The 13,254-nt window shown below is 32.9% G+C and overlaps 1 protein-coding gene across 2 annotated transcripts; it reads right to left on the bottom strand.

The window, feature by feature from the left end:
- Positions 1-3,445: 3,445 nt before the first annotated feature.
- LOC128226540 (serum response factor-binding protein 1-like) lies at positions 3,446-13,223 on the bottom strand. Of its 2 annotated transcripts, none has more exons than XM_052936471.1 (8): positions 13,167-13,223; positions 9,110-9,229; positions 8,587-8,675; positions 8,177-8,249; positions 7,957-8,028; positions 5,026-6,323; positions 3,813-4,087; positions 3,446-3,634 (listed from the first exon to the last, which is right to left on the bottom strand). In XM_052936471.1, exons 2-8 carry the CDS (start codon positions 9,182-9,184, stop codon positions 3,516-3,518), a joined length of 2,001 nt encoding a protein of 666 aa, XP_052792431.1. In that variant the 5' UTR covers positions 9,185-9,229; positions 13,167-13,223; the 3' UTR covers positions 3,446-3,515. The 2 variants fall into 2 exon arrangements, with proteins under 2 accessions (XP_052792431.1, XP_052792430.1); XM_052936470.1 differs by having other exon boundaries at positions 13,094-13,195.
- Between the last annotated feature and the right edge of the window lie 31 nt (positions 13,224-13,254).

Genomic DNA, 13,254 nt, shown 5'->3' with positions numbered 1-13,254 from the left:
ATATGCAATATAATTGTCAAAGACGACAGTGGACAATTTCATTGACCATATGTGGATTATATTGAAATAACCCTGTGCAATATGTTGACAGTATCAAACCAAAGAAAATATATAATAGCTCCACTATTCAAAGAATAAGGAGAGCTATACTACTCAACCTAGTGTCGACATTGGCACTACACTTTGGTTAAGGTATAATTATTGCATATAAGCACCTTCAAGTTATTATCTCAGCAAATACATCAGGTATTGCATTGAAACTTAGAAGTATTTTTTTCTAACTATCTGACCCACTCTTTTGTGCGTAGTGAAAATAAATGTGTATGAATATGTGATAATTTCTGGTTGTCATGGATATACGCGCAGTGAAATCAATCTTTAAATAGTTCTTAGGAGAGTGAAGCATTATTTCTTGAAAAGTGCATGAAAACTTTTTTATGGTGACATTTGAAGCAAGAAATAATTAATTACCGTAAATGACTGGGTATAAGACAATAGGGGGTATTAGACGCAGGCAAAAAAATCCGTGAAAAATCTGAGGAAAAAACTTTTTATCTATGTTTTGTGTTCAAGGACGCATAGAAAAAATGTAAAAATCATCTGCCAATTTCGGCCACCATGTTTGTTGACAGTGACGAAAAAAAAAAATGGTGAAAATGGCGATGGTTATTTTTTAAACCATACAATGATAATGCATTTTTATTCGTTTTATGTTAGGATAGGCTCTGAAAAGTACTGAGTGTGACAATTTGTTTCTGGATGGCACTGAAAAGTACCATTTATGACACTTTGTAAGATTTCTTTCTGACAGTATATCGTTAAATGATAACATGTCGAGAATGAAAAGTTAAGTTATGCAAAAACCTTATATTGTACGGGTTTGTTCTCAAAATGTCAACACCTACAGAAAAGAAAAAAGAACGTGGAAAAGTGCGAAAAAACAAGCCCATTATCGCATCAGTTTGTAGTATTGGTATGTTCAACAGGTCTAAAGGCAGTGCGAGTTTTTCACACCTTATCGTACAACTGACAAAAAATATTTTGACAGTGCCGAACTTTGCTTTTTTATATTCATGTTTAATTATTGTTATATTCAAAATAACATTTAATAATTTTAATCGTAAAACATTTTTTTTTAAATTACAAACGTCTTACGATAAACCGTATCCCGATCTTCAACTGCCGTTTTTAACCCGTATATACTTGATCAATTTGACGCGAGTAACATCCCTTTCTACATAAATCTAAACAAACTCTCGGCCTGAAATCGACCTCAGCAAAAAGGTTTAAAAGTTTGTTACTGGTTATTAGACGCAGGCATTTTTTTTACAACGAAATCTGAGGGAAAAAAGTGTGTCTAATACCCAGTCATTTACGGTAGCATTCTAAATATTGCCACAAGACAAGGTTTCTATGATGCTACAGACGACTGTCTTCAACAAGGGAGGTAATTACAATGTGATGACCATTAAAAAGGAGTTCATTATGGGTACTTGTTTTATCTTTGCCTGTGAGAAAGGTAAGAATTTGTAGCATGGTTAAATTTTTGGATCTACTTATCTGACATGGGAGAACAATCTTCCTTGCATACAAGGGATTTTTTTTCCATTTACTGTTCAAACCAGAAATTGTGGTTAAGGTTTTTCAAGTAAGCACATTAGTCAACAACACAGCAACTACTTTATGTATTGCATTGTCAATACAATAGCCCTTTGTTGTTACAGTTTAACTACCTAAATTTAAATGTGTCGGAATGTTCTGTAACGCTTGGGTTGTAAGCCTCTGTCAAGGTCCCTATATAATAAATAATTCCAGTGTATATACATTCATAAAGTTTAAACTGATAGTAGGTTACCTCAGTGTTGCGATTTTTTTTTGGTCAAACATACCTCCTGAGGGCTGCTTTTGTCAGAAAATTTTGAGAGATTATTCAATCACGAATGTTAGAGAAAAAAAGCACTGATTATTAACTGTTGACCTTGCATGCCTCAAAATCAAAAGTCAGCTGCTGGTGAATGACAGCCTTCCACTTATGTTTGATACTTGTAGAGCAAACCTTTCTGGAATCATTGTACTGACAAAGTTTTTATAAGACATTGACAGTGACGTGACCTTTTAACTACTGACCCCAAACTAAAGGGGTCATCTACTGGGCAAGCTTTCTGCTGTTGACAGTGACCTTGACTGTGAAACTGTTCTCCAATTTTTGTGTGGACATAGTTTTGTAATGGACAGCCAGCTATCAGTGTGAATACTATATGCCACTCTTCAGTGGCATAAGAATAGCTGAAGACATGTAACATGACTGAGGTCAGTATTCCATGTGCATGCTTTACATGTGCATTTTTGGTAAAAGTAACACACTGTTGGGTCCCTTCTACATGAATCCAGTCCTTATGAATGAGTGATTTTAGTAATGTATAAGTGAACATAACATGGCTTAAATAATAGAAACAGTGGCAAAAACTACATATGTATCAATAAATGGACTTAAATGTTAATATAAAGAAAAACATACGGAAAATGTTTAAACCTTTCTTAGTTTGTTTTATTTAAACAGTTTTCCTACATAGTAGCTGTCACTAATATGACCCATTGACAGGTCAAGGTTATGTGTTACATATGGTCATTCATTACAGTACCAATATGGTCCAATCTTTCTCATGTCTCTACATTATTGACAATTCTGTGGCAAGTTCCACTTATTTCTTCCACTTATTCTATCTAGGCAATATTTCCGAGACATGGTCATGCAGGAGTATTAATCCCATTCTGTGAAAGCTTAAGTTGGCCTTCAAATTGTAAAACTATATTTCTTTCAATGTTTGAACAAACTTCATCCAGTTCAATAGTGAAACATATTGCTGTGTAATCATTTTCCTCAAAAATGAAAATAATGAGTAAATACAAACTTTGTATTAGGTATCATAAGTGTTTGAAAGTATTAAGCCAGTACATAAATCACAAAGCACAAACAAATCCTTAATTGAATATGGCTTAATACTCTGTAATGTCACTTTGAGTTTTGTCAGAAATCTTACTGGTAGTGGTTTCAGAACAAAAGGCATCTTTAAATTTAAAGGCTGTTTATTGCCAATATTTTTTAACCAATGGGTGGCAGCTTCAACCAGAAATGGTGATTTTTGGGGTGCATTTATTTATATATATATATATACAACCATCTTTGGTCGAAATTGCCATCTACGCCACTGCCAAGGTTTTTGAATGTCCAAACGTTCTGTTACTGTGACCTTTACCTGATACAAGCTTTTTCAAGGAAGTGCCAGTTTGCCTGCCAAGATCTATTACAAAGATGATTTTTTTAAAGAATTTTGTTTCAAACTGCTTTATTCCAGTGAACTTAATACTGCTACATAAAACATGCAGATGACCAGATGACATCATATATACATGTAGGAACATAAATTAAAGATAAGGATATATGTATCATAAATGGTTTAATATTATCTTATCTACAATAATATCACAACAATACATAATGCCACTGATGATTTTCAGTCATCAAATTTTATTTTCTTTCCCGTGAACACTTGAAGTGAACCAGTCTGTTGCTCTTTCCGCTTCCTGCTGGCCTCCCAAGATGGATGCAGCTTTTCCGTTGAAGATGAACCAGCTATAAAATGAAAAACAATTACAAAATACTACTACCTGATTTCAATTGCTAGTATATATATATATGACAAGCTTGAACACTAACAATTAGCATAATTCTAATTAGTTAAACACTTTTATATCAAAAAGCCTGTTACTGTTTTCTTTATATTGATTTTTATTGAATAAAAAATATATACCCTTGTTATCTGAAGTGCGGCTGGCACCCCAACTGGAGCCCCTTCCTGCACCCCTGTCTCCCATGCCCCTACTTCCTCTCTCCCCGTGAGCTCTAGCTGACCCACGACCTCTCCCTCCACCTCTCCCTCTCTCGGAAAATGAACGATACTCGGGCCGTCCACTCCTGTCGTCCCTCTGTCCACCTCTACCTTGGCCTCTGAAATCACTGAAACCACCCCTTGAACTGCCACGACCTCGGGAGTTATATTCTCTCTTAGCAGTATCATGGAATTCGCTAAAATAATGAATCAAAGCAGTTTTAATGTGTTTGCTTACAAATAAGTATAACTATATATCATTGTTTTCACAGAGGATAAGCTATTTTGTAGCCATTCATTATTAAGAGTTATAACTAAAACTTAAAAAAAGGTCAACTAGAACTACACCAATCATTTCTTTAAAACAGAGTGTGCAGATGCATTTTGCAATGTCACAAAAAACTAAAACTGTAAGCTAACTGTCCCGTAACTGTAAACAGGTGTGCCAAGACAATATTATACATAATTCATATTGAGCAAAATTGTGCCTAAATAGATCATTTATATTCTATATTCATACTGAGCAAACTTTAATAGACTTTCTTCAAATGATTGTGGTATTTATGCACATCTCTTTACAGCTGTACTATTGGTGTTTTATACCTTTCTCCTTAAAGTTTCTTTTTCAATATGTTTTAATGAAATTCAGAGGGAGCATGTATAAAACATGTATCTATTATTGGATCTCACAACTCACACAGAGTGAATTTTTCTTAAGCAAAATATTTTCCATGGAATGCCTAAATTTTGAGAACTTGAAAAAAAAATGAAAATATTAAAATAAAAATAAATATATATCTAAAACTCAAACTGAGACATCCTAAACATTTACAGACATTTGGTCCTTAAATTAAATTTGAAGAACTGTGATTTTTGTTTTTTCTTAGTCATAATGGACACTTGAATTTAAATAATAAATGTCTTAAAGTGATTTTTTTAAACCAGTACATTTATTTATTCCAAAATATATTTTACCAAAATTTAATGCATTTTAGTGAAAATCTTAATTGAAAAAATAACAAAATGAAAAATCCTCAGTTTAACATTACAAGAATCCCACACTACAACAATGGTTACTTTCATAGTTAATAGAATTATTAATTTATTATATATCATGTATATTTAATGCTTATACCTCATGTCTTCATGTCCAGTCTTTCGTTCTTGTCGTAACTTCTTCCACTGGTTGTTAGTTCTGAACTGTTTTTCATTGCATTCCATCATCTTTTCCGAACTGAGAGAACCAACAAAGGTTGTTGTAAAAGCATTTATTTTAGAATAGACACTTTCTGTCTCAAGTTCATTGTTTTTTGCCTCATCATCCATTTCAACTGCATCACTTTTACTTTCAAACTTTGTTTCTTCATCAGTCTCATTTTCACTGTCACTGCATGCAAAGAATACATCTTTTACCCTTTTTTTCTCCTTTTTTTCTGGTATCTTAGAAGTCAGTATTGTAGGAATATCTTCAATCTCACTTACATCTTTAAGATTTAATTTCTTGATTATCATTTCACCTTCTACCTTTGATTTTGGAACAATCTTCTGTTTTTGTTTGGGTTTAAAATCGGCCTTCTTCACCTTCTCCTCCTCATCATCATCATCCTTATTTTCATCATCTGAAGATGATTCTTCATCGGGATCATCATCATTATCATCCTGATCCCCATTGTCATCACTCTCATTGTTATCTTCATCATCTGAAGATGGTTCATCATCATCATTAACATAATCATCACCCTTATTGTCTTCACTGTCATTGTTATCTTCATCACTGGAAGATGATTCATAATCATCGTCACTATTCATTTTTAATTTGACACTTTGGTTTCCTTTAATTAGCTTGCTGCTTGTATGATGCAGCTCTTCAGCATCTTCCTCAGAACTACTTTCATTGTCTGATTCACTATCATTCTCATTATCAATCAAAGAACTGAACTTTTTCTTTATTTCTAAAGCCTGCTGTGCTTCGGACAAGTTCTTCTCAATTGGTTTCTGTTTAATAGCAAGTTTCCTTGACATAAGTTTTTCACCAATTAAAGGCTTTTTATTTTTACCAGTTTGTAATACTACAGAATCATTTTCACCTTCTTGAATGTCAGATTTGTGCAAGTGTTCATTTGTTGCACCATGACTATCATCAACATCATCACCATCGCTACTGTCATCAGACTTTCCAGCCTTTATACTGGTCAGTTTACCACCCAGGTATGTTTGTATTAATGTCTCTGATGCCTTCACATTGGTCTCTAACTTCTGGAGTTTTTCCTTGGACTTTTTCTTCTGGAACTCCCTGGCGGTATGTTTGGTTATGAGGAAGGCTGCCAGGTCCTTCCAGTCTGCATGCTCTGACCTGAACCCGTTTACCTTTTCTTGAATAAACTTCTGCTCTGAAAGCCTGGCAAGAGCTCTCTGCTCCATGGTTGTACTTGGCTGAAATTGTAAATACAATGTAGGCCATTAATAACAGATTTGATAATACGATATATGATGTTAAGCCTTTTATAACAATATAACAAATAAGCACGAAAAATCATTATTGTATGTAATTTAGACAACAAATATGCTAAACATTATCTTATAATTTAATGTTTATCTATTTTGTGTCCATATACTTTTATTCAATTTGTGACAACAATTGATGTTAAATCCTATTTAAAGGACACACAACCTGTCCCCAAAGACCAAAAAACTGTTTTGTCAGTTGAACATTCATAAGGGATAAAATGAGGATCAAGTATTGTTGAGAATTGATAGTTTACTATGGTTGCCAATAATTGATTGCATTATCCTGGATCTTATTATCACATGTGACTTTTTCTCATAAAGGAGAAAAATATGGTAAAAAAAATAGTGAAACAACAGTATAAATTAGTTTGTATTTTTGACAGCTAAAAATCTTAAGTTATCATTGAAAAAAAAAACTGAATTAACAAAAATATAAATGTATACATAATAATTACATAATTAAGAATTAGTTTTCAAGTTCATTCGGTGTTTCGTGCAATTATTTATGTATTATTACTAGGGATGGCAACGAGTAGTAACATTAATACTCGAGTACTCGGACGATCGTTCGATCGAGTACTCGGGTACTCGATTACTCGGAAAAATTGAATATGTGTTCACGAAGACAAGATTGTGTATACATGTATCGTTAATGACGTATATTGTGCGTTGGTCGTATTATTGGTCATTTTCACCTTTAAAGTAAACTTTCATTACGTATTTTAACAAAAAAATAATATAAAAAGAAAACAAATGTTGTTTCAGGCTTTTAATTTGTCTTATTCGTTTTATCTTATACAAGTATGCACTGCAGAAATGAACAACAATCAAAATTACAATGAACGAAAATTAATAGCATACATAACAAAAGAACGAAATTCAATACGAAGTTCAGTTGTTTACTCTACATTTTTTTTAAATGGTAGTTTTTCGTACTGTGTAATTGTTGTTTACCTCATTAATATTCATAATTCTTGATTTAAAATATCAACCAATCAATTGTGATGATCATTGCAAAAATACGCCCATTAAGAAATCTATTCTCGTCGGTCGATACTGTTTCGCTGTTAGCGTCCATTGTTTGGTGAAAGGTTTCTAATTGGTATACAATAGAATGTGTAGGTGAAAGTACCGCTATCAAAACTTCGCTAATTGATATCAGTGCTAATTTGAAATAGGGGTCCTTTGTTGACCGATTGCAACTTTTACAACAACTGTCAACTAATTGATTGAGGTCAATTGTGTACACAGCGGGGATTAGTGGGACCGTAAATTGTCCTCTTGGCAACTATACAGATCTGATATTTTGTCTGTAAATCGTGTATTTGGTGTTTTTTATAGATTTAAAAAAAATCCGAGTACTCGAGTAGTAATTTGGTACTCGAGTACTCGGACGTTCGATCGAGTACTCGGGTACTCGTTGCCATCCCTAATTATTACAAATTTTTAATTTGGATTTCATAAAAAAAAAAATTGATCAGAATGATGTGACCGATTATTTCGAATGATCTATCATGATTTGAGACTTATTTTCAAACCCTAATTATATATGACTTACTTTCATTACAAGATTACTGAACTTTTCTGTTGAGCCAAGAGCATACTTTGAGATATAGTCTGGCCGCAGGATCTGGAAAAGAAAAACAGCATATAATATTAAAGGGACTTCAGGTACAGTAATTTTTACTATTATTATCATTTATATTTGATTTTATGTACCGGTACATTTATATAAATACTGTGCATTAATTGAAAACTACTATCAAGTTCCTTACTACCTTTATTATTTTCATTTCTTCAACAAGACGGTCTGCTTTCTGACTATTCTTTTCCTTTTGCTCATCTGATCCTCTGAAAAAAGGAAATGATTCCGAAGTCCATCACCTTCATTATAAGGCAGGGGGGAGTGGTGAATAGGGAAAGAACTTGACCCACTCTTTTTGTAACAAGCTTGATTCATTTAACTATTTGTTTTGTTATTATGCTGGTGCCAATATTTCCATAAACAATATGTTATCATATTAAGATCTATTTGCCCTTTTGTTTTATTGACACAAACCATTTAGCTCATTACTTATACACACAAAAAGACAAGAAAGTAGTTCTTCATGTAAACTTCAAAATGTAAAAGACAAGAAAGTAGTTCTTCATGTAAACTTCAAAATGTATTATAGAAAAGATGACTAACTTTTTATTCCTCAGCTTCTTCATCTTTTTTGTTAGATCGTTGATCACATACAGCTTGGCTCTCTGAACCACAGACCTCATATTCACAACCTGAAACATTGGTAACAAGCTGTATAACATCAAGGCCAATATTATATTATAAATTTAAATAAAGTATATACTTTTTATACCCTTTTTGTAATTTCATAAATCAACTTCTCATAATAACGACACAGGTATAATCTAACTTAAAAAAAACACCTTAATCCAACAATTGTCTCTTCTTTTATGTTCAGTCAAAGGGCATCACTCAACTATATTTAATTTTAAAGTATGTAATAAGCCTTGCGATTTGAATATTTTGATAACATTTTAGTTATGCTCACAATGATCCCAGGGCTATTACTATACCTCAACTTTTCATCTTTAAGCAAGGACAGTCCTTTGTTTGAACTTTCATATTTGGTTAAGAGGCAATGTCTTTATTAGCCAGCATAGAAACAGCTGCAATTTAAATAACTTTTACAAAGACCACCAATGCCTACCTTGTTATTTAGGGCCACCTTGTCAATGCTCGCTGTTGGAGCAAAGTCCAACTTTCTTTCCTCTGTAGCCTCCATCTTGTCTGTATCTTGTAAATAATGCCTTCAAATTTACATGAATCTCTGAAATACATAATTTTACATATCTTCGATCAAATGACAAATGTTGAATGTAAATATCATTTTGATTTAAAGTATTTTCTAGTCAAAGTTTTCAGTTTAGTATCAGATGTGTTCCATATCTTTAACCTGCACATACATATATTGTTGACAAAAGAGTGATACAATTAAAAACTCTGATTGGTTTAAACAAGTCTATGAAGTTATACACTTGTGGCTGTAAAGGTGTGATCAAACTGATTCAACAGTAGTCATGTTGCTAAGGTCACAACAAGTTGATCATTTGTTCTATGGATTTTGCCAGAAAAAATAGGAACGAGCAAGCAAAAAATAAAATATATTAGTAAAAAGCTTATTTCTTACCAAACATAAAATTATGTAAAGAAATGCTTTTTAATTGGAAAAAAGGTTCTCAGTTATAAATGAAAAGGTTTTGATTATATCGCATGAATATCTGTCTCAATATTAAACAAATGGCAATACAATCCAGTGCTTCACTGTTCAGTTTCATTGCCACAGCAATTTAAACATGGATATATATTATAAAGACAGCATTCCTTACAGTATTAACGTGCAGTTATTCGAATACCAAAAAAAAGAACAACTATTGGATTCATGCCATACTTATCTAACATACTATTACAATAAATCTTTTAAGACTCATAAGAGTAGTTCATCATTTGAGCTTTTCCAAATATAGGATCAGGTCTAAATTGGACCTACTTGAAGCATATGATAAAACTGTTGTGACTTTGACATGACAGAAGACGTTAATAAAACAGAGAATATTTAAAAAATATATGCCACTATAGATTGAATATTGGGACAATATAATTGAAGCAGTATCAAACAATCTGCAAATAAAGCACCAGTAATAATATTAAGAGCAGTTGGTGGAATAACAATGTTTCCATTTCAAGACCTTGTCTGGACAAAAGAATAACATGACTGTTGCCATTGCTTCAATGCCAGTAAGCAAGATAAACAAAGAGACCCTTTAATACTAATCAATCAGTGATTTTTTTTCAACATAATTTTACTGCCTGTGACTTTTCAATTAAGAAAATAAGTGTGATAAGACCACAACCTGAGAAAACATTCTAAAACATAAAATGTAAGTTTGTCCTACTTATTCATCTGTTTATAACACTTAAATGAGTATACAAATACAGAGGAGTGCATTTTAAAATTTTATAATTAAAAAAATTATAAACAGGTTTAAAATTATTGTTTAATACTTGTGTGTCCGTGTATTTGAAGATAAGTTTTGGACTCAAAATCTGATTTATTCATCATTTAGCACTAAATTTTGAGTTCAAAATAATAAATTACTTAAAACACACATAAATAAATATGTCCTTCGATGCTGTGAAAACTGCTGTTGTTAACTGAAGGCTATAATCCATTGACTATGACACTGATTTTCACATAAAACCGGTTGTATTTAACATAACAAAAACTGAACGTAACCTGAAAATTAATCCTGGAAAAGAGAAAAGAATAACAATAGTGCATTGTGCAAAATGTTCCGCACAAAAAAAGACTGTAAACAAATATCAGCTATTTCGCGAAGTAAGTATAGCATGGAAATACCTGCAATAAAAAAATGTGAAGTCGACTTTGCAGGTTTAATATCTTGGTAACAGAAATTCAGAATATAGGGGAAATTCATAAGTAAAAAAATCAGTACAGCCAATAAATGTGTGCAGGCTCTTCTTTTCGATTTTTAGGAGCGCTGATCCGATGAACAAAAGATCAATTCGTTGTGGGCATAAAATTCTCTGTTTCTTATCAATTCTTTTAAACCAAGTGTAAAAATCGGTGTTTTAGATGTAAGAAGCCTTTTCCAGGTGCTGCGTGCGCTCAGTATTTTATCACATTGCAGGAATACTCAATTTGAGTGAGGCAACCACATACATGCCATATTTTCTGGAGACCATTCAGGGGGATTTGTTCAAAAGTCTGAAAATTCAGGGGGATTTTGGTAGTATTCAGGGGGATTTTTTAGCAGATCTAATTCAGCAAAATTTCAAAGTATTTTAAGACGCAAGTACGAAAAAAAACAAATTGCCATAATTTTGAAAGGCTCCTGAGGGGATTATGTCCAGAATTTAAGGGGATTTTGGTCACATACCAGGGGATTTTCATCATTGCCATGTAGCATTACGGGCATGACACACATGCCAATTCACCTTGTTTACCCCTTTTTCCAGCACTTCATCTATATTTTTATGAGACACAACCATATTGCATAATAAAATCACTCACTTGCAAAATAGAATACTTCACAGAAAAATATGTTTCAGAGACAATTTAATGGGCTTACCTTCCTCTAAAATTGGATACAAAATCTGCTGCCTATGATCATAAATGATGACTTTCAGACTATTAGAGAGAATGGAATGAATTATCAATATTTTTCATTTCAGTTCCCAAATAGTCAGATTTGTTTGCTTCTGATAAAAAGCAAATGCATAATTTATTGTTTAAGTTCATAAACATATCTTCTTTTGGCATTGGTCAAAAAATAAAAACATCACCACCATAATAAATAAATAAAAGTCATTTCATCCGAATTGTCTACTTTCAGTTTCTCTTCTGGAAGTTCTGTTATTTTCCGATATTTGCGATGAAGGTCAATGTCATGTATGTAAACATATGTCAATGTCATGTATGTAAACATATTAGTGAGGCATAACAAAGAACAGCATTGTCTATTAGTTATAATAATCCTTTTCTTTAATGAATAATTTACTGTCACATTTTAATTATCAATCCTTTTGATGACAATGACACATGTTATGAAGAACGCTTTAATTTGTTACATCCTCTCTGATTGGATAAAAATTATAGCTTTAACCAATGAAAATCGTCCTTTTATCTGACCAGTCTAATTGACATTTCTTACGCAAATTCTGTCAGTTTCAATCAAAACAATACATGAAATGTGCCCTGCTGATTTATTAAGTGTCACCCAATAGGTGTTGTTAAAACACACCATCAGTTGATAATCCAATTAAGCTTCAAGACAGGAAGGGCATTATAACTGTAAACAGGCATATATAATTAAACCCTGTGATAAATTTGCGTAATTTTAAACACTTTAATTCCGGGGGATTTTCATCCCCCTCCGGGAGACCGGGGGATGGGTCGAAATTCCGGGGGATTTTATCCCCCTCCGGGGGATATGGCATGTATGCAACCACTTAACTTCATAAGAAGTTAAGATGATGATGATGATGATGATGATGATGTAGTTACAATTATGAGCGATGAGGAGTACTTTTTTTCATTTTTACATTCCTTATGAATGCCTGTAACTGGAGTCTGCCATAGTAAAAAAATCGTCCAAAGACTAGTTGACAGCCACTTAGAATAGATGATGAAATACTCTGTGTCTGTTTTAATCAATTCTAATTAACCAAGTGTAAAAATTGAGTGTTTTAAATCTAAAAAACCTTTTACGACTGCTGTGTGTGCTCAGTATTTTATCACATCAAGAAAATGCTAAATTTGAGTGAGACGATGACTTTAGATGAAGATGATGATGATGATGATGATGATGATGATGACTCGTGACCAAAGGGGGTTGTCTCGGTGCCAGGACCCTATATTAGGGTCAGTTGTGACCAAAACTAGGTCCAGACCCAAAAAATTTGTGACCATCCTTATATATAAACCTCCACAATCGACCTCGAACAGCGTTTGTACCATCTATGAGGCCCTTGAACTTAATTCAGACATGTACTTCACATCTAAGAAATTCGCGTAAACATGTTACAATTGTTTATTAAATCTTGAATTCGAGTTTGACATGCCCGACCTCTACAAAAAAAGATATTAGAGTTTATACTTTTTATGACTTACTTCTTCAACAAGGCGATGTTTAAGTCCATAAAGCCATATTCGTAATAAAAGTCTAGTGTTTACAAATACTTACACACATGGTTTCCTTTTGTGCCATTATTAACAGCTACGTCCCTTGACTTGAATTTCGCCATTTTCGACAGAAATGTATTAAGAAGCGG

Source organism: Mya arenaria, chromosome 3 (assembly GCF_026914265.1).
Source record: "Mya arenaria isolate MELC-2E11 chromosome 3, ASM2691426v1".
In the NCBI taxonomy this organism is placed as follows: Eukaryota; Metazoa; Mollusca; class Bivalvia; order Myida; family Myidae; genus Mya; species Mya arenaria.
This window is presented reverse-complemented; position numbering and strand designations above follow the sequence as displayed.